The 20,363-nt window shown below is 35.5% G+C and overlaps 1 protein-coding gene across 1 annotated transcript in view; it reads left to right on the forward strand.

Moving 5' to 3' along the window:
• Window positions 1–20,363, forward strand: part of FSD1L (fibronectin type III and SPRY domain containing 1 like) — a 76,806-nt gene that overhangs the window by 3,312 nt on the left and 53,131 nt on the right. The window contains exons 2-5 of the mRNA XM_021717981.1: window positions 2,357–2,452; window positions 5,172–5,267; window positions 9,559–9,690; window positions 16,310–16,411. Of these exons, the coding sequence (XP_021573656.1) occupies window positions 2,357–2,452; window positions 5,172–5,267; window positions 9,559–9,690; window positions 16,310–16,411 (426 nt within the window). The remainder of the gene's footprint in view (window positions 1–2,356; window positions 2,453–5,171; window positions 5,268–9,558; window positions 9,691–16,309; window positions 16,412–20,363) is intronic.

Raw genomic sequence — 20,363 nt, forward strand, 5'->3', positions numbered from 1 at the left:
CCAAAAAAAAAAAAAAAAAAAGAGAAAAAAAAGTAAGTAAAATCTATCGAACTTTGTGACTGCATGTAGAGCACAAATGAGAGGAAATGATGATGGCCTTTGTGAAGTCCTGGGGGATAGACTGGGGTAGAAAACTCATTGCATTATGGTGTCTTTTAGTTCTTCCCTCCCTCCCTCCCTCCATCTCTCTCTACCTTGGCATATTGCCTGCCATATTTAGAAATCACTTTTAAAAGTGATTTGGTACTTATTCAACCAGCCTTCCCTTGCCTACCTCCTAGATTATGTGTATAGTATCCCTATATAAGCCTCTTCCCTGATTCCTACCTTCCCAGAGAAATTTTTAGCATCTTGTCACATACATAAGTTAGGGTTAAGCTTCAGAATTCAACTCATGTAATTCTAATCCTTTAGTTTTTGAAAGTGTTGGTGTTGATGATAGTGTGTCTTAAATATTTGATTACTTACAACTTGTTTTCCGGTTCTACTGAACACCCAGTTCTTTAGTTCCTTTAACTTTACGTCATTTCCACCCTCGCTCTAGCCATTCCCCATCATTCTGAGAGCCAAAATGATTGAAGCTCTGGTTCCCTCCCAAAAACTTTTACTGTTTTAGAATACTAAAAGTGAGCTGTTGATTAGTCTTTTGCATTTGCTCATCCTCTCCACAGCCCTTACAGATTAAAGGGCAAGCGGATTGAGAGCTTCTGGAGCCCCTGTCTCAGTAGTCTGCCCTGGGGAACTTTTACGATATTTCACCTTCTTCCCTCTAAGCTTAGAAAAGTTAAGAATTGAATCATCCTTTTATCTGTATTAGTTGCCAAGGTCACATTTGTTGCTTTGGTTTTCTGACTTGGTTCGCTGAATGGTTGCTTCTTCTGCAGCTTTGCTTACTAATGCAATTGGTAGGTTAGAAAATATAGGTGACTTTAGATACTGGGACTCCAAAGCCCCCTGTGGCTGACTTGTCCATTCTCACAGTATTTCAGTGGCTTACTACAGCAAAGGCTCTGAAGCTCTCCCTACCTAGAGATTGGAGTGTATCCCCTGAAAATAATCTAGTCCTTAAGTCTTTGTGGCTTTGGCATAAGGTAAAGCAGCTTTCGCAGTGGGCTGTTTATCTCATGCTGTACTGCAACTCCCAGTTAAGTTCAAAATGTGAGCTATAGAGTGCTCTCTCTTTAATGAATGAGACCATATTTCCCAGAAATACTACATCAACCTTTAAAGACCTTTCTTTCCTAGCCACTTCCTGGGGAAGTAGAATATTTGAGGCCATAGGCAATTTATGTAGAATACCATTCTCCCAAAGACTCACAGAGATTATAGGATTTCTTTCCAAATGTATTGTTATTAATACTTCTTAGGTCAATACAAATTAGAAAAAGTGTCTCTCATTCTATGGTAATATAACTTTGAATTAAAAGGGAATGGTGTAGCTAAGATTAACTATAACCTCAGGGTGTTATTTTTTGGAGGTATGGGACAGTATTATACGAAATGGATATGATCTTGATAATTCTTTGAGTTTGTATAACTTACTTGTCTGCTGTCCATGATGCAGTCTTGCAGTCTTGTTTTTGTCAGCTGCCAACCTTGACATGGACATTTTTACTCTTTGTGATCCCTGGAAAGTCTTCTCTAACCAAAAACATTCATAAAAAGTGTAAATTTTACAGGAGAGAAGAGTGCATTTGTTTCTTTTGTTAGGTATTAGAAAGATCATAAAGTAGTGCTGCTTATGCACCTATTTTTGGGGTTTGGTAATTTTATAATATATTTCAGCTTCTGGAGGTAATATTTATGTAAACAGAAACTGAGAAATCAATGAAATTTTGATAAAGAAGCTTGGTTGTAATGTTTTAACTTATAGCCACATGTAACTATTGTAATTCAAGAATCTGGTATACCTAAGCATATAAAGAAATTCTGGTCTTCCAAGAACAAAGTTCAGAAAGTTTTTAGGTTTGTTTATTTTTAATTGTAAAATAATAAGATTAATAGAGGGTCTCTGCCTTATCTCCACTCAGAAATATATGGACTATTTTGATGATATAGGCCTCTAAGTCTGTATTGCCCAGTGATAGCTTCTAGTTGCATATGGTTTTTGAACACTTGGCGTGTGACTAATTTGAATTGAAATACTCTGTGTGTATAAAATACACACTGAATTTTGAAGACTCAGTACCAAAAAGAAAAGAAACTCATTAATAGTTGTTAAATATTGATTACATGTTGCAATGATAATATAATATTTTGGATCTATTGACTAAGAAAAATATTAAAATTAATTTCACTTGTTTCTCTCTCTTTTGATGTGACTGCTATTGGCCCATACTATATTTCTATTGGACAGTGCTGCTCTAAAGAGATTGAGAACATTGCAGTTGGTAAAGGCTATATTCTAATCTCTAACATCACTATTAGACCAGAGTTTATTAACTTTCAGCAAGTGGATATCTCTTTAACGGTATAGAGGCTCTAGCTTGAAGACCTGATAAAAATTAGAACATTTAGATGTCTTTGACTATATGTAGTAAATAACAGGTGCTTTACAAACTTAGGCTTCTCATTAAATTATTTGGAACTCAGAGCTTACCTATTTGGAGCAGTAACTTCAGTTTTTGCCACATAATTCATCAAATACAAAGTTTGCTACTAAACTCAGACAAAAAAATGTGGGAAACTATTTAGTGCTAGGACTTTTTTTTCTTAACTATATTTGCCTTTTAAATATACCAAATATTTGAAATTTTTTTCATTTTTTATTAAACTCACAATATGTCATGATTGAAATTTTGTTATTGGGTTGAAATCATTGGGCCTGGCTCCTCTTTTTCATAGACTAAAATCTTTTTCAAAAGACTCCTCTACCCCTGTTTTGGTAGAATAGTAATTTTACCCTGAAGTTCACAAGATAATGCCTTCCAGTGGACAAAGCTTAAGCTCAAACTGTGATTCTGCACTATGAAAATTTCAGTAGTTTTCTATGTCATTGAAAATTCTTAGCAAACTAGATGTTTAAAGAATGTATACTTCACTGTATGGGCATACCATATCATGAGCTAATTGGTTGGCTTTAGAGGCAGTATTCTAAAATACTTACAAGCATGGGCTTTGGAGATAGACTGAGCATAATCTTTACCTTATTAGCAGTGTCACTTCGGGCAACCAGTTGAATCTCTGTTTTCTCATCTGTGCTATATGGACATAACTGTGCCATTATGAGGGGTAGAAGGGGAAGCATTTCAGTCCATTAGCCAGAAAGAGCCCAATCTTACTAACTGAAGCCTCCTATAAACAGTCAGGATTGTGCAGAACTTTTTTTACTGTTCCATTGTGTTGCCTTTATACACTTATAGAATCTATCTTGGATAAGTACTTGGAAGATTCTTCTCTCTTAGGCCTCTGATCTTTTCTGTATCTCTGTACTGTCCCTGATGCCCTACCATCTGTGCTTATCTTCCACCCCCAAGTTCTGGCTCCATTCTGCTGTCATCTTTATATTCATATTTTAGTGCACCAGTTTCTGGGAAGAGCACTGACAGATAAACAGCTAACTCTTAGTGTCATTGGTCTTCTTTCATTGCATAATTCATTGTGTTGTTCTACTAAAATACCACCAGTGGTGATGATGGGGAGAAATAATGTAGGTAAGTAAATACAACAGAGAACCCTTAGGCAGCCCCAAAGGTGATAATAACAACAACTTCCTTATCTCTAGAAATTGTGGTGAGAATTAAATGAGAACTGTTGTAATGATTTAAAGATTTTTCACTATAATACTTTATGAACATTTGTGTAAAATGTTATCCCTTTCAGATTATTTCCTGGGCTTTTTATATATTACCCTTTATCAACATTTGATTATATTTTTGAGGAGAGCCTTATCCCACAAAGTCTTGTAGGCCGCACCAAAATATTTAAACTTTTATAGGTGCTTACAGAAAATAGTTCTGTGCTTCTGGGAACATTATAAACTGAAAGTTTGACTTTTATTGGCAATACAAGTACCTTGTTTGGTTTTTGCTGTTGCTACCCATAAAGTGTTATTAAGCAAATAGACCTTTTCAGTGTGACAGCACTGGTTACATGTGGCTATACAAACTGAAAGTAAACTTTAAAAAAATTTAGTTCTTCATTTGTGTTAGTCACCTTTCAAGACTTCATTAAGCTTTATGTGGCCAGTAGCTACCATATAGGATAGCATATTTATAGAAAATTTTCATCAGAGCAGAAAATTTTATTGGACAGCACTGAACCATAGAGTATGAAAAATTAAACAACCAAATGTTTTATTTAAATAGGAAGCATTGACAAAGTCTGGGGTATTTGCTACTAAAATTGCTTACTTTATTATGGTTCTGCAGCATCTATAAATATTGTAATGAATGTTGCTTCCAGATGCACACTTATTTATTATCTGGTTTTATATTTCTAAAATATGTTTTTTATTATTTTATTATTTATTTATTTATATATTTTTTGAGTTGGAGTCTCACTCTGTCGCGCTCCCGGCCACCGCAGCCTCGACCTGCTGGGCTCCGGTGATCCTTCCACCTCAGCCTTCCAAGTAGCTGGAATTACAGGCATGCGCTATCACGCCTGGCTGATTTTTTGATTTATTGTAGAGATGAGGTCTCGCTGCCCAGGCGGGTCTCGAATCCGCAGGCTCAGGCAGTCCACTCACCTCAGCCTCCCAAAGGCGCAGGATTACAGGCTGAGCCACTGAGCCCGGCTTTGTTTTTTATTTTTATAAATAAATAAAGTGTTGATGAATTTCCATGCCTCCTTGCTTTTATTCCTTGCGTCCTGATGTTGCATTAGAAGTTTCCATTTGTTTTTGCAGTATTTAAGGATTTGACTGTTGCATTGCCGTGATCTATGACCTAAAATAATTCTGTGGATATTAAATAATACTGATCATTACCAGTCTGAAAAGTATTTTGGTGATTATGTTGTATACTAGGAATAAGAGAGTTTAATACAGTACAAATACACCATCTTTTGTAATTATAGGCCTTTGAAAATTTTGAAAAATAAGAAACTTTACATTGCTCTTATTTGTTATACAATATATTCTTACATAAAGTTTATTTACAGAATGCTTGTTACGAGGTTAACAATTCTCTTTCATTGAAATATAATATTTTAATGTTTTTTAATCCTAGGAAGCTCTACAAAGGATCATTTCAACACTGGCAAATAAAAATGATGAAATTCAGAACTTTATTGATACATTAAATCATACACTGAAAGGAGTTCAGGTATGATTATTTTTAATAAAAAATTTTGTGTGTGTCACAACTAATGAGTCAAATTTGAAGTATAAATATACCTCATCAAGTCTAGATTATAAACTATAATGGAGGTGATAACAGGGTTTTTAAATGACAGCTAAAATAAAAATGCATTCTTTGCTGTTCTTGCATTCTCCATGGAAAAGTCATAATAGTAAGGGAGAAGGAAAATGCTGGAATAGTAATTGCTAGGGAATATTATAGTACTCCTTCAGTCCTTTTCCATTTGGTGTTTTCTAATTCCAATTAATAGTAAATTACACCTTTTCAAAAGTACTGAGAAGTAAAACATTTCTTTTACAGTAAATAGTGAAAGAAAATGTTGATGGTAAAAGTTCTACTTGTAGAAGTAGATAAAAGTGAAACATAAAAGTAAAAGGTAAAGTGCCCATTGAAAACGGAGAGGCATACTTAAGGAAATGGTTCCAGGTTTGGGACAGATAACGCACAGTGTAAGTAATGACATATTGATTGTTGAAGAGAACTCAAGATAATCTAATTTTTAGAAGCATTTACCCTAACCTACTAAGACTGAATCAGGAGGAAACAGAAAATCTGAATAGACCAGTAATAAGTAAGGCGATTGGATCAGTAATAAAAAAAAAAAAATCTCCCATCAAATAAAAGCCTGGAACCTGATGGTTTCACTGTTAAATTCTACCAAATATTTAAAGAAGAACTAATATTAACTCTTCTCAAACTCTTCATAAAATTGAAGAGGAAGGAGTATAGTCTTCCAAACTCATTTTACAAGGCTGGCATTACCCTGGTACCAAAGCCAAACAGGAATACTATGAAAGAAAACTACAGGCCAGTATTCCTTATCAACATAGATGCAAAAATCCTCAGTAAAATACTAGCAGACTGAATTCAACAGCACATTAGAAAGATAATTCACCATGATCAGGTCAGATTTATTCCTGGGATGCAAGATGATTTAATATAAATATATCAATAAATGCAATACACCATGTTAACAAAATGAAAGACAAAAGCCACATGATTATCTCAATATATGCAGAAAAAGAATTTGACAAATTCAGCATATTTCCTGATAAAAACTCTCGGCATATTAGGTATAGAAGTAAATAGTGTAGTAAATAGTAATGTATCTCAACACAATAAAGACTGCATATGGCAGTTCCATGGCTAACATCAATATCAAAAATGAAAAGTTGAAAGCTTTTCCTCTAAAATCAAGAAAAAGATAAGGATGTCTACTCTTACCACTTTTTTTTTTCTTTTTTCTTTTAACTTAATTTAAATTTTTTTTTTTGAGTTGGAGTCTCACTCCATCATCTAGGTTGTAGTGCTGTGGCATGCTCATGGCCACCCCAGTGTCGACCTGCTGGGCTCTGGCAATCCTTCTGTCTCAACCTTCCAAGCAGCCGGAACTATAGGCGTGTGCTACCATGCCCAGCTAATTTTTGATGTATTGTAGAGACAAGGTCTAGTGAAGTTGCCCGGGATCTCGAACCTGTGGGCTCAGGCAATCCACTCACCTGGGCCTCCCAGAGTGCTGGGATTACAGGGTGAACCCCTGAACCCGGCCCCTTTTTTATTTTTTCAGTCAGGGTCTCACTGTGTCATCCAGACTGAAATGCAGTGGCAGATCAACAGCTCATTGCAGCCTTGGGCACACCCCCCCCAGGGCTCAGGTGCTCATTCTGCCTCAGCCTCCCCAGTAACTGGGACTGCAGGTATGTGCTACCACTTGTGGCTAATTTTTATATTTGTTGTAGAGATTGTAGAGATGAAGTCTTGCGATGTTGCTCAGATTGGTCTGGAACTCCTGGGCTCAAGCAGTCCTCCCACTTCAGCCTCCCAAAGTACTGGGATTACAGGTGTGAGCCACTGCAATCAACCTACTTTTACCACTTTTATTCATTGTAGTACTGGTAGAAAAAGAAATAAAAGGCGTCCAAATAGGAAAGGAAGTGAAAATTGTTTGTGAATGACATGATCTTCTATAAATAGAGAACTCTAAATAGTCTAACAAAAATCTGTTAGAACTGATAAATTCAGTAAAGTTGCAGGATAAAAAAATCAATATACAGAAATCAGTATTGTTTCTACACATTAACAATGTGAAAGAAGAAATTAAAAAAGAAATGTATAAAAATGTTAACATTGACATTCTCTGAGTGGTAGGATTATGGGTAACTCGTTTTTGTTTTGTTTGTTGTTCTTTTCAACACTAAGTATTATTTTATAATAAGAAAGTTTTGATGGTTAAAAAAATTAAGAAAACATTTCCATTTACTATAGCATCAAAAAAATATTTAGGGGTAAATTTAAGGAAGTAAAAGATCTACATACTAAAAACTATAAAACGTTGATGAAAAACTGAAGACACAAATGAATGCAAGATATCCCATGTTTATGGATTGGAAAAATTAATATTGTTAAAATGTTCAGACAACCCAAAATGATACTATTTCATTGGAGAATTTGGTGAATCTGCTTTCTTTAAGCTTAAAGCTAGTAGTTCTAAAATTCTTAGACTATGGACAAGAAAATCATCCCATTTGACATCTGGGGAAATAAAGACCTAAGACAGAACTAGTCCAAACCCTTCTTCCTATTGACAAATTACTAGAATTCCCCTTCAGACTCCAGGAAAAAAAACATACTGAAAGAATTAAGCTACATTCTTGTCACTGAAGATGGGAGCATGAGAGTTAGAAGGCAAGAGATAGTAAGATGCCAGCAGGTGTTTGAGAGGAAAACAATTCCATTTCCTTTTTATGGATGCATAAATTGATTTTGGGGAATTTAAGTGGCTTGTACAACAAGGTCATGCTATTACTGTGTGGCTAGTGTGGGATTTGAGTTATGTCTTCTGCCTTTCAGACGGTACATTCCATCTTCCACAGCTTGTTCTTACCATTGTAAATAAACTAGTAAAATGATTAACACCACTTTTACCGGTGGTGAGACTCCAGTGAGATATCTAGTTTTTATAAACATCAGCAGAAGTTTGGACAATAGGGTATTATTACAGTAGATTGTATGTTTTCTCTTACCCAATGCCAATTTACTTCTCTTAATTGAATGATTCATTTAAGTTGAAAAATTTATGAGAATTTCTTATGTCTCATCATTTGCTGCAAGTGTAGATATTGCTTATCTAGGGAATTTACAAATATTTTAAGCTATTTCTTGTTGAAATAGCAGCATGCTGCTTAAGGAGGCAATGAGGAACTCTGGGAAGTCATGAGACTTGAGATCCTTGATTGACTATGTTACTAAGTAGCTAATTATGTGGTTTTGGGCAGGTTACTCACTTATCTGTATTTTAGTTCACAAAATGTAGGGGTTTAACTACAAATGCTATTCATTAGATTATTTTTGATGTTCGTTCTAATATGAAAGTTAATATTTGATAAATCTCTTAGTATTCAATAAGGAATTGCTTAGTCTTTTGAATTCTTTTTATCTTATATAAGTGCAGTGTTTTTGATATCCTGAAAGACTTTAAAATTTACACACAACCAGCGAAACCCTCTGTGTCCAAACTGTTCCTTGGAGCGATTGAACTAAAATTTCTGTAATATATATTTTTTTTTTTTTTTTTTTTTTTTGAGTTGAAGTCTCACTCTGTTGCCCAGACTGGAGTGCAGTGGCCGCTCCAGGCCACCACAGCCCCGACCTGCTGGGCTCCAGCGATCCTTCTGCCTCAGCCTTCCGAGTAGCCGGAATTACAGGCGCATGCTACCACGCCTGGCTAATTTTTTGATTTTATTGTAGAGATGAGGTCTTGCCGCCCAGGTGGGTCTCGAACCTGCGGGCTCAGGCAATCCACTCACCTCAGCCTCCCAAAGGCGCGGGATTACAGGCTGAGCCACCGAGCCCTGCAATTTCTGTAATATTTTATTAAAATGTTTCACAGATGATTCTGATACACGCTAAAGGTTAAGAACCACTGGCTTAGGATCTACCTATGAGATTGAAAGTCTGGATGAAGTTGGGAACCTTGAAACAACTTTTTACATCGTCTTGTAGAAACAGCAAGGTGAAGAGTATGGACTAGTTCATAAAAGGCAACTTCGTTGATGGTACAGCTGAAATAGTATTGTTGGCATTGGCAGCTACCTTTTTGATTTATCTCTTTTTAAAGACTTAACTATTTGAATTTTGTTATTTTATATTAGGCTAAGATTGTTATAATATAAATTTATTCTCTTTCAGTATATCCTTTGGTTTTTAAATGTTTGTTAGCTCTTCAGTAAAATCATTGTTTTGTTTTTTTAAACAGGAAAATTCTTCTAATATTCTTTCAGAGTTAGATGAAGAATTTGATAGTTTATACTCTATATTGGATGAGGTAAAAGAAAGTATGATTAACAGCATCAAGCAGGAACAAGCTCGTAAGTCACAAGAGTTACAGGTGAGATCATACAGCTGCTTAAATATGAATAATTTTAGTCTACTTATTGCTTGATTTATGGAAAGAAAAAGTTAATGAATTTCTGAGTATAACTATACCCTTATCCTGTTATCCTGTAGAAGAATGGTTCTTAACTTTGTTTTGGTCATACATTTTTTAAAATTGTGGTTAAAAAAAATAAAATTTACTCAACCGTTTTAAGTGTATAGTTTAGTAATGTTAAACATATTCACGTTGTTGTGTAACAGATCTCTAGAATTTTTTTCATCTTAAACAACTGAAGCAGTATATCCCTTGAACAGCGACTTTTCATTTTCTCCTCCTGCTAGCCTCTGGCAATCATCTTACTATTTTGTTTCCATGATGTTGACGATTCCATCTCACATAAGTGGAATTATATAGTTTTTCTTTTGTGATTGTCTTATTTCGCTCAGCATAATGTCCTTAAAGTTCATCCATGTGCTAGGATTCCTTTTTTTGTGGTTGAATAATTTTCCATTTTTTTAAATTAATTTTCAATTTTTAAAGAAAAATACCATATTTTCTTTATCCATTTATCTGTCTATGAATATTAGGGCTGTTTTCACCTTTTAACTATGATGAATAATGCTCAATGAACATGAATGTGCAAAATTTATTTGAGATCCCATTTTCAATTCTTTTGGATCTATATACCTAGAAGTAGAATTGCTGGATTATGTGATAATTCTCTTTTTTGATTTTCTTTTTAGAGGAAACTCTATACTGTTTTTCACAGCAGTTGCATTACTTTACATTCCTACCAGTAGTGCACAGTGATTTCAGTTTCTCTACATCCTTGTTAACACTTGTTATTTTCTGTTTTTTTTTTTTTAAATAGTGGCCATCATAATGGGTGGGAGGTAATATTTCATTATGGTTTTGATTTGCATTTCTCTAATGATTAGTGATGTTGAACATCTTTTCCTATGTTTGTTGGCCATGTATATATATATATACATATTTGAGAAATGTCTATTCAGGTTCTTTGCCCATCTTTTTAAGTTGGGTTACTTATGGGTTTTTTTTGTTAAGTTGTAGGAGTTCCTTATACATTCTGGGTATTAACTCCTGATTAGGTATATGATTTGCAGTCATTTTCTCCCATTCTGTTGGTTGCCTGTTTACTCTTTTGGTTGTTTTCTTTGATATGGAGACTTTCAAAGTTTTATGTAGTCTTATTTCTCTTTTTTTGCTTTTATTGCCTGGGCTTTTGTTGTCATGTCTAAGAAATCATTGCCAAATACAACGCTTTGAAGCTTTTCCCGTTTTCTTTTAGTTTTATAGTTTTAGGAGTTGTGTTTAGGACTTTAATCAACTTTTAGTTAATTTTGTTTATGATGTTAAACAAAGATCCTACTTTATTCTTTTGCATGTGGATACTCAGTTTTTTCCAGCACCATTTGTTGAAGACTGTCCTTTTTTCACTGGTTAATCTTGACACTTTTGTGCAAGGGTGTGTTTCTGAGCTGTCTATTCTGTTCCATTAGTCTATGTGTCCGTCTTTATGCCAGTACCACATTGTTTTGATTAGTGGAGCTTTGTAATGTACTTTGAAATCAGAAAGTGTTGAGGCCTCCAGCTGTGCTCTTCTTTTTCAAGATTGTTTTGGCAATTCACTTTGAGATTCCGTATTAATTGAATGTGTATAATTTTTTGTATTCAAAAAAATATCAATAGGATTTTGGCAGGGATTGCATTGAATTTTTAGATTGCTTTGGGTAGTATGGACTTTTTAACAGTATTATTAAGTCTTCCAATCTACGAACATGAATGTCTTTCCATTTATTTGTGTTTTACATTTCTTTCAGCAGTGTTTTATAGTTTAGTGTTAAGGTCTCTTGCCTTGTCAGTTAAGTTTACTTCAAAGTATTTTATTATTTTTGATGCTATTATGAATGGGATTTTCTTAGTTTCCTTCTTGGATTGCTTATTATTGGTGTATAGTAACGCAACTGATTTTTGTGTGTTGATTTTGGTCCCAGATATCTTTGAGAAACTGAAAGCTACGCAAGAATACAAATGCTCTCTTTCTCTCTTACATACACCGTATACATATAATTTCCAGGAGTCAGATACCCTCTCAAGTGTGTCCATACTCCCCAGGTTGAGGTTTGTTGTTTATATTTGGGAGTGGGAGTTGTATTACTTAAATCATTCAAGAATAATTAGTTTAATCATAAAATTTCCATAAATTACAATAACTAAGAAATTTATTTATTTAAAAAACAGATAACACTGGAGAAGAAAGGAAAACGAAGCGTCTTCTGAAGATTTCCAGACTCATCCTGTGCAGATTTCTATTCTATCTTGGGCCTAATCCTTCTTTGCAGCCTTTAAACATTCAGTTGCTTGATTTCCAACCTCCTCTTTTCCCTCCCTGAACATTTTCTTTGCCAGAGAAGCTCTAGTTGTTTTCATCTACCAGCAGCCAACATTTTTGTCACCCTAGCTCATACCACATATTAAATATACCACTAAAGTGACTGTGAGTCATATTTTTTCTCCTATCTTTCTCGTTTCCCCCCAAGTGGCAAAAATATCATGCATATTGAATGTGCATTATCAATTTTTATCAACCCCTTTAACTATCCCTGTGATGAGTGATGTTCCAGTGTTGCTGATAATATTTTCCTTTTCACTTACTTAGCTCCAAATACTTGGTTGGTGTCTGTTGTTTGTTGGGACCTTCTTTCTGCTGAAATGTATATTGTTTTTCTGGTATTGTCATAGTGGAACTGGAAGTAGCCAATAGATACATTTTTTTAAAAACTTGCAGTTTTTTAGAGAAAACTAAACTGTTGTCAACATCCACCTTAAGAGCAGGAACTTTGCAATTTAGGTTTAGACAAATAATTCCTACTTGTCCCATATTCTTCATGTATCTCATATTGCTAGCTTTTAATTGATGACTGTTGACTAACAAGCTCTGCTTAGTTCCTTTTTTCTAGTCCCCCTTTATTCAAAATGTACATATATTGGATAACAGAGCTCTTATAAAACTGACTTTTAAAAAGCATTATGAGAAATTGAACTCATCGTCCTGCTACATTGGATTTTTGTTTGGAGTCGGGATTTCACTCCGTCACACAGGCTGAAGTGCAGTGGCACATTAATAGCTCACTGCAACCTCTACCTCTTGGGCTCAGGTGATCTTTCTGCCTCAGCCTTCCAAGTAGCTGGGACTATAGGTACATACCCCCATGCCTGGTCAGTTTTTGTTGTTGTTTTTTATACAGATAAGGTCTTGCCGTGTTGCCCAGGCTGGTCTCAAACTCCTGGCCTCAACATCCTCCTGCCTTGGCCTCATAAAGTGCTAGGATTACAGCCATTAGCTACCACACCTGACCTGAATTTTTAAAATTGTCTTACCATCTTTATCATGTGTTGTTATGCTTGCCCTAAAGATAGTTTAACACATATAGGAATTTGAAAAGCAGGCTAGGCGTGGTGGCTTATGCCTTGAAATCTCAGCACTTTGGGAATCGGAGAAGGAAGGATTATCTGAGCCCAGGAGTTCGAGACCAACCTGGACAGCTTGGCGAGACCTCATCTCTACAGTAAATCAAAATATTAGCCTAGTGTGGTGGTGCACACCTGTAGTTCCAGCTACTTGGAAGGCTGAGGCGGAAGCATCACCTGAGCCCAGCGGGTTAATGCTGTGGTGGCGGTGATTATGGTACTGCATTCCAACCTAGGTGACAGAGTGAGACTTTGACGCAAAAAAAAAAAAAGGAAATTTGAAAAGCCCTAAAAATGTTGTACATCTTAATGTTTAAAAGTCACATTTGAGAACCTAGCTTAGAGTATTTCTCCTCATCACAATTTATAGGGTAAGTTAACAATGACATTTGATTGCTAGTAACTAGTTGTCATGCATTCATGGATTTCACATTCTAATAGAAGGTAATTTGAAAGAAGTGAAAAAGAAAAGAAAATAAGATTCTTTTGCCAAAAAGATTAGAATTTATAAAGGTAAGCAAAACACGTATGTAAGATAAATATTTAAGATTAAAGCCCTAGCTGGGCTCAGTGGCTCAGCCTGTAATCGCATGCCTTGGGAGGCTGAGGTGAGTGGATTGCCTGAGCCCGCGGGTTCAAGACCCGCCTGGGCAACTTGGCGAGACCTCATCTCCACAATAAATCAAAAATTAACTGGGCGTGGTAGCGCGCGCCTATAATTCCAGCTACTTGGAAGGCTGAGGCAGAAGGATCAGAGCCCAGCAGGCGAGGCTGTGGTGGCCGGGAGCGGCCACTGCACTCCAGTCTGGGCGACAGTGAGACTCCAACTCAAAAAAAAAAAAAAAAGATTAAAGCCCTATTCAGCTATATATAATGAGGAGGGGTTTTTGAAGGGAATTGAATTAAGTTCAGATGGTGTGTGCGGTGCTATGGTGTTGCATGGGGGGCATGTGTGAGAGTACATATGCTAGGTGAGTGCATGCATCCACCCCGCGCCTCCTCCCCTTACACCTTGATCTTATTTGATCCGTTGTGATCCCAGCCCCAAAGAGCCAACCTGACATGAAAAGCTGTCCTTCCTCAGGGCGCTGTGCAGAGAGGCCCCTTGGGCAGTTGCAGCACTGTAGTCCTCCTGGTCTCGGAACTGGTCCTACAGGATGGTGCTCAGGAGTAATGAACTGATCAGATAGACCAGGCTGGGCTTGTCCCTGGCTGCTGATTATCCAGGGGATTGTGGTCTGGAAAAAAAAAAAAAAGGAAAGAAAAGAAAAAAAAGAAAAGTGGTTTTTTAGAAGCTAATGTAAAGAACGTTGCAGGAGGAATAGCATACTTAATAAAGGGAAGAGAGGAGAGGCAGTTCATTTGTTGAGATAATTAAAGATTAAAAGTCCATAGCATCTTATCATTTTGAAGCGAAGTCAGTGCTGATTTGGAGGAGAGTCTAATAGCATTCATTTTGTAACATGTGGATTTTAATCTTGTTTTAAACTTTTATTTTTAGAGACAGGGTCTCGCTCTGTTACTCAGGCTAAAGTGCAATGGCCTGATCATATCTCACTGTAGCCTTGAACTTCTGGACTCAAGTGATTCTCACACCTGAGCCTCCCAGCTAGCTAGGACTCCACATGCACACCACTGCGCTCTGCTAATTTTTAATTTTTCCGTAGAGTCAGGGTCTCACTGTGTTGCCAAGGCTAGACTTGAACTCCTGGCCTCGAGTCATCCATCTTGGCTTTCCAAAGTGCTGGGGGATTACAGGCATGAGCCTTACTGTGCCTGGCCCAGCTTTTACCTTTAGTAGTGTTGTTCCTTCTTAATTTAAGATGTTTAAGACTTTCAGAATTAGGCAAATTGAGTCCATCATGGATTTTGGGTTAAAGTATGTCTTTGGACTTCCAGAACAACTGTATTTTCTTGTATTTTCATATAGAAACTTATTTTCTGACAACCTTGTATAGAGTTGGATATAAGTGTACACACATAAAATCTACAGTACTCTTCTTAGAATAGGCTGCATTTATTGCTGTTGTAAACTATTGAATTTATATTTTTAGTTGTTTACTAAATTCCCAACAATAATACACAATTCGGTCATATAAATTTATCTGTACTTTTTGTCATAGAGTCTCAGGCAAACTCTGTCCACTTTGGATTTTGTGATTTTAAATTAAGGTAATGAATATTTTGGCAGCTGATCTCATTCTTGGAAGTCTTCCATTAAAACTGTATTTGGGCTCTTTTGAAATTAGGATGACTTTATTTTGATTTTTTTGATCAACTATTCTGTCACATCATCATTAGCTGTTGATTATCAATGAAAAATTTTAAATGTTGCAAAAAATGGATAAAACAGACGTTAAATTCTGTTGGAGGTTGTGACAGCAAGGATGTTAACTGTCTTTTCTTCCTGTATCACTATTTCAGATTTACATTTATCTTAGTGATTCCATTGTTTTTTCTTCTATCTTACACTTTATTATCCTGTGTAATTCTTAATATTTATCTCTCCTTATCAGTATCATAACAATTTTGGTGATTTTTTTAAAGTAGGAATAATGATCTATGGGTGTTCAAGAGATATTAAATAGACAACAGGTGGTTATAAAATAATACTTTGAGTTATTGAAATGTAAACTTAGTGAACTTAACTGTTCATTCTTAAGTATGTTCTTGTGCTATGATTCAAAGGAAAAGCTATAGTGATAGCTTTAGTCTTCATTACAGAGGATGTTGTCTGCAGATAGATTATTTTAATATTTTAATTTAAATTATAGTTTCCCAACTACTCTGATTGAGAAGAATCTTTAAGTAAATTTGGTTCCAGTTATTTATAGTTGCTTGTTTTGTTTGTTTTAAAGATGAGTATACTTTTATCTGTATACAGTTAAGATGTTTTGGATAAATTATGGAAAGAGGTATAAAGTATTAAGATAATTAAAATTAAGTAAGATAATTAAAATGTGTTTATATATAACTGGTAATTATCTTGTTTGAATAGCTCACTGAAATGTTTTAGCTCAATTATTACTATTAAAATTATTTGCAAGTTCATTATAACAATATATTTTTAAGATTCTAATGACAATAGGAAAATTTATTTTAATGATTTAGTTGTTTGTTTGTTTGTTTGTTTCCCTAGAGTCAGATTAGTCAATGTAATAATGCACTGGAGAACTCTGAAGAACTACTAGAATTTGCGACAAGATCATTAGATATAAAAGAACCTGAAGAATTTTCGAAGGTACAAAAAAAACTATACTAATATACTTAAAAGGAAAGTAGTGTTTAAAAAAAAGGTGTTTTCTTCTTTAATTTTGAATTTTAATTATTTCTAATACTAAAAAAGGCTTGTATTTTTTTGATAAGTAAAATGCTAGCTGTTCATTTATTCCAAAGTAGATACTTAGAAGTATGTGTCTTTGGGGTCAAGCACAAATTATTTTAGTTTAATGAGTCACATTATTTTCTTTTTTTAGTTTAATTACTCTTGGTAATTTGTTTTAAGGGTACTTGTGTACTTGAACTGAGTCATAGCTTTGTTATAAACATTTCATGACTAAGGAACAAAGATTGATATTGCTGTTAACGTATTTAAAAGGTAGTTTTGAATTTCTTTCTAAGAGCTGATTGGGAAAGTATCACCACTTGATGCTTATGAGCACTGTAACTTTGTGAAATTTATTATTGCAGACAAATGTCCCACTGCTTAACTTAACTAAATGCTTTATTAAAATATAAAAAATGTAAATCCTTGTTTAAGGGATATGTTTAGTATAAAAATATAAAGAGTAGAGCAGAAAATTTGCTAATATTTTAATTTAGATCCTGGTGTTTAAGAGATTGTGAATTCTAAATTCTAATTCTTATTTTAAGTAAGGCCATTTTAAGTGGTTACCAATTTATCAAATCAAAACTTGAAAAAGTAGAACATATTTAAAAATGGTGTGAAAAGAGTAGGAAATTAGCTATATAACTAGCAAAATAGCCGGGCTCAGTCATTCAGCCTGTAATCCCAGCGTTTTGGGAGGCCGAGGTGAGTGGATTGCCTGAGCCTGCGGGTTCGAGATCTACCCAGGCAACTTGGCGAGACCTCATCTCTACAATAAATCAAAAACTAGCCGGGCGTGATAGCGCACACCTGTAGTTCCGACTGCTTGGAAGGCTGAGACGGAAGGATCGCTGGAGCCCAGCAGGTCGAGGCTGCAGTGACTGGGAGCATGCTACTGCACTCCAGTCTGGGCGATGGAGTGAGATTCAACTCAAAAAACAAAACAGCCGGGCTCAGTGGCTCAGCCTGTAATCCTGGGCTTTGGGAGGCTGAGGTGAGTAGATTGCCTGAGCCCATGGGTTCGAGACACGCCTGGGCAGCGAGACCTCATCTCTACAATAAATCAAAAAATCAGCCGGGCGTGGTAGCGCATGCCTGCAATTCCGGCTACTTGGAAGGCTGAGGTGGAAGGATCACCGGAGCCCAGCAGGTCGAGGCTGCGGTGGCTGGGAGTGGCCACTGCACTCCAGTCTAGGGGACAGGGTGAGACTCCAACTCAAAAATAAATAAATAAATAAATAAAAATTAAAAAAAAAAAAAAAAAACCTAGCAAAATAATACCACATAATCATCAAGATAAGATTTACTTTGATATTGTTTACTTTGTGGATTATATAGTGAGCTACATTGGTGTTAGAAAGGTAGCTTTATAATCCATTTGTGTCCAGTTATGCTCTCATTTTTTTGATTTTCTGTGAACTTGAAGGTAGAAAAAAACCTCGCGAAGGTAACATTTGCTAACTTACATCTTTGCATTTTACAATTAAACTTTAAAAATTGATAATTTTTAAACAAATCAAAACACAAGTTATTTTCCTATAAACCAATGCACTAATTAATTCTTAAATTTGGAGGTGGATTGTTAAGAAGTTTACCTTTGCACTTAATTATATGAAAGGATTATGAGGAGCCGGGCCCTGTGGCTCAGCCTGTAATCCCAGCACTTTGGGAGGCTGAGGTGAGTGGATTGCCTGAGCCTGTGGGTTCGAGACCCGCCTGGGCAACTTGGTGAGACCTCATCTCTACAATAAAATCAAAAATTAGCTGGGCGTGGTAGCATGCACCTGTAGTTCCAGCTACTTGGAAGGCTGAGGCGGAAGGATCGCCGGAGCCCAGCAGGTCGAGGCTGCGGTGGCCGGGAGTGGCCACTGCACTCCAGTCTGGGTGACAGAGTGAGACTCCAACTCAAAAAAAAAAAAAAAATTAAAGGATTATGAGGAATTAAAGTACCTTCAAGTATGATTTGTCACATATCCAGAGGGCCTTTATATAATAACCTTAAATGCAGAAAGCAAAAAAATGTCTTAGTCATCAAAATGAGTGTCAGAGTTCATTGCTAGGCATTAATACCGTCTATTCAAGATAGTTTTTCAGAATCTGTGGACTATATGTACTTGGTACTACTATATGTTTAGTTCTTTTTTTCCTTCTCTTCCCTAGTTGTCAATAGATTCCCCTCTAATGGAGTAGTTCAGTTGTTAGTGACAGTCGTAATCATAACAGCAAGAATTAATAGCTGACAGCTTTAGGGTGAGGAAGAATATAGAAAAAGTATAAAATGTGGACATAGGTATTAAAAATAACTTGAATCCATTTGGTTTAAGGAAAGGCTGATACTTGGAAAAACTGTGTTACAGGTTTATTTCTCCCGAGTTTCTCTTTCTATTGACATTTTCAGAGTTCTTCTCTCTTCTTGCTCCCCAATGCTCTACTCTTTTCTCTTTCTCTGTACTTTGTTCTTTCCAGCTTTGTTTCTGTTAAAGCTTGTTCCTAACAGATTGTAAATTGAGAAGATTCTGATAAAATAAATCACATTGTGGTTTAAAATGCCACTTTGCTTATTCTGTCTTATATTTTGGTCTTGTCTTCCAGCACTTTTACTACTGCTTAGTAGCTTAAACCATTTGGAGATGTGGTAAAATGAATTACAGCCATACATTGCTTAACAACAAGGATATGTTCTAAGAAATGAGTCATTAGGCAATTTTGTCGTTGTGCAGACATCATAGCATATACTGACACAAACCTAGATGGTATAGCCTCCTACATACCTAGGCTGTGGTATAGCCTAGTATTTCTAGGATTATAAACCTGTCCAACATATTACTATACTGAATACTATAGGCAATTGTAACACAATGGTAAGTATTTGTATATCTAAATATAGAAAAGGCAAAGTAAAATATATTATAATCTCTGAGGTGACCATGAGCATGCCACTGCACTCCAGCCTGGATGACAAAGTGAGACTCCAACTCAAAAAAAAAAAAAAAAAAAAAAAGAAAAAATATGTATATAATAATCTTATGGGATCATCATTTTATATGCAGTCTGTCATTGACTGGAATGTAGTTATATGGCACATTACTTACTGTACTTGTCAGTATTTCTTAGCCAGAAATTATCGGCTAGTTTGTCATTCAAGAAAAATGAAATTAGACAGTTTTATCATTCAAGAAAAATGCTTAACTGAAAGCTGTTTTCAGTTACTTTCTTTGTAAGTCCAAACAGTATCCAGATAATGATTTGATTGTAAGTAAAAAACAAAGTTCACTTTTGTAGCCAGCTGCATGGACTACAGGCCTGACTCAAACACCTAGTTGCTGACAGATTAAGGAGAGACAACTTTGAAGATTAATTGTTAGAGTAGCAGTATATTGTTAGATATCTGGAAAGAAATTCTTTAAGTTATACTGTTTGTGAATATCCCCCATTAAGTTGCTCAAATAAGATTACAGTGAATAGTACACAGAGACAGAAAAATAAAGAGCATAGGCTAAAACCCAGGCAGAACATCTTCTCATACTTCATTATCTTAAAAAAAATAAATTCTAATAATTTATCGTTTTAATACCTCAGCAAGAGAACTAAATGTGAAGCTATGCATTATGCTATCTGAAAGTGAACAAGTAAAAATAGCACAAATGGAAATGGATTTTAGAACATACCTTCACTAATTTAACTGCTAGAAGTTTGGTTTATAGTAAATATATCTAGAAGGATCACCGGCAAATATGATTCTTAACTTTATTAGTTTTTTTCCTGGGTATACAAGTAGCCAGCACTTATCAAATCTGAGTTCTCTGCTAATAGCTACACTGCAGAACACTGCTTATTTTCTTTGTCAAAATTATTATTCCTATTC

This window comes from Carlito syrichta, unplaced genomic scaffold (assembly GCF_000164805.1).
Source record: "Carlito syrichta isolate Samal-C Ts95f unplaced genomic scaffold, Tarsius_syrichta-2.0.1 Scaffold311632, whole genome shotgun sequence".
In the NCBI taxonomy this organism is placed as follows: Eukaryota; Metazoa; Chordata; class Mammalia; order Primates; family Tarsiidae; genus Carlito; species Carlito syrichta.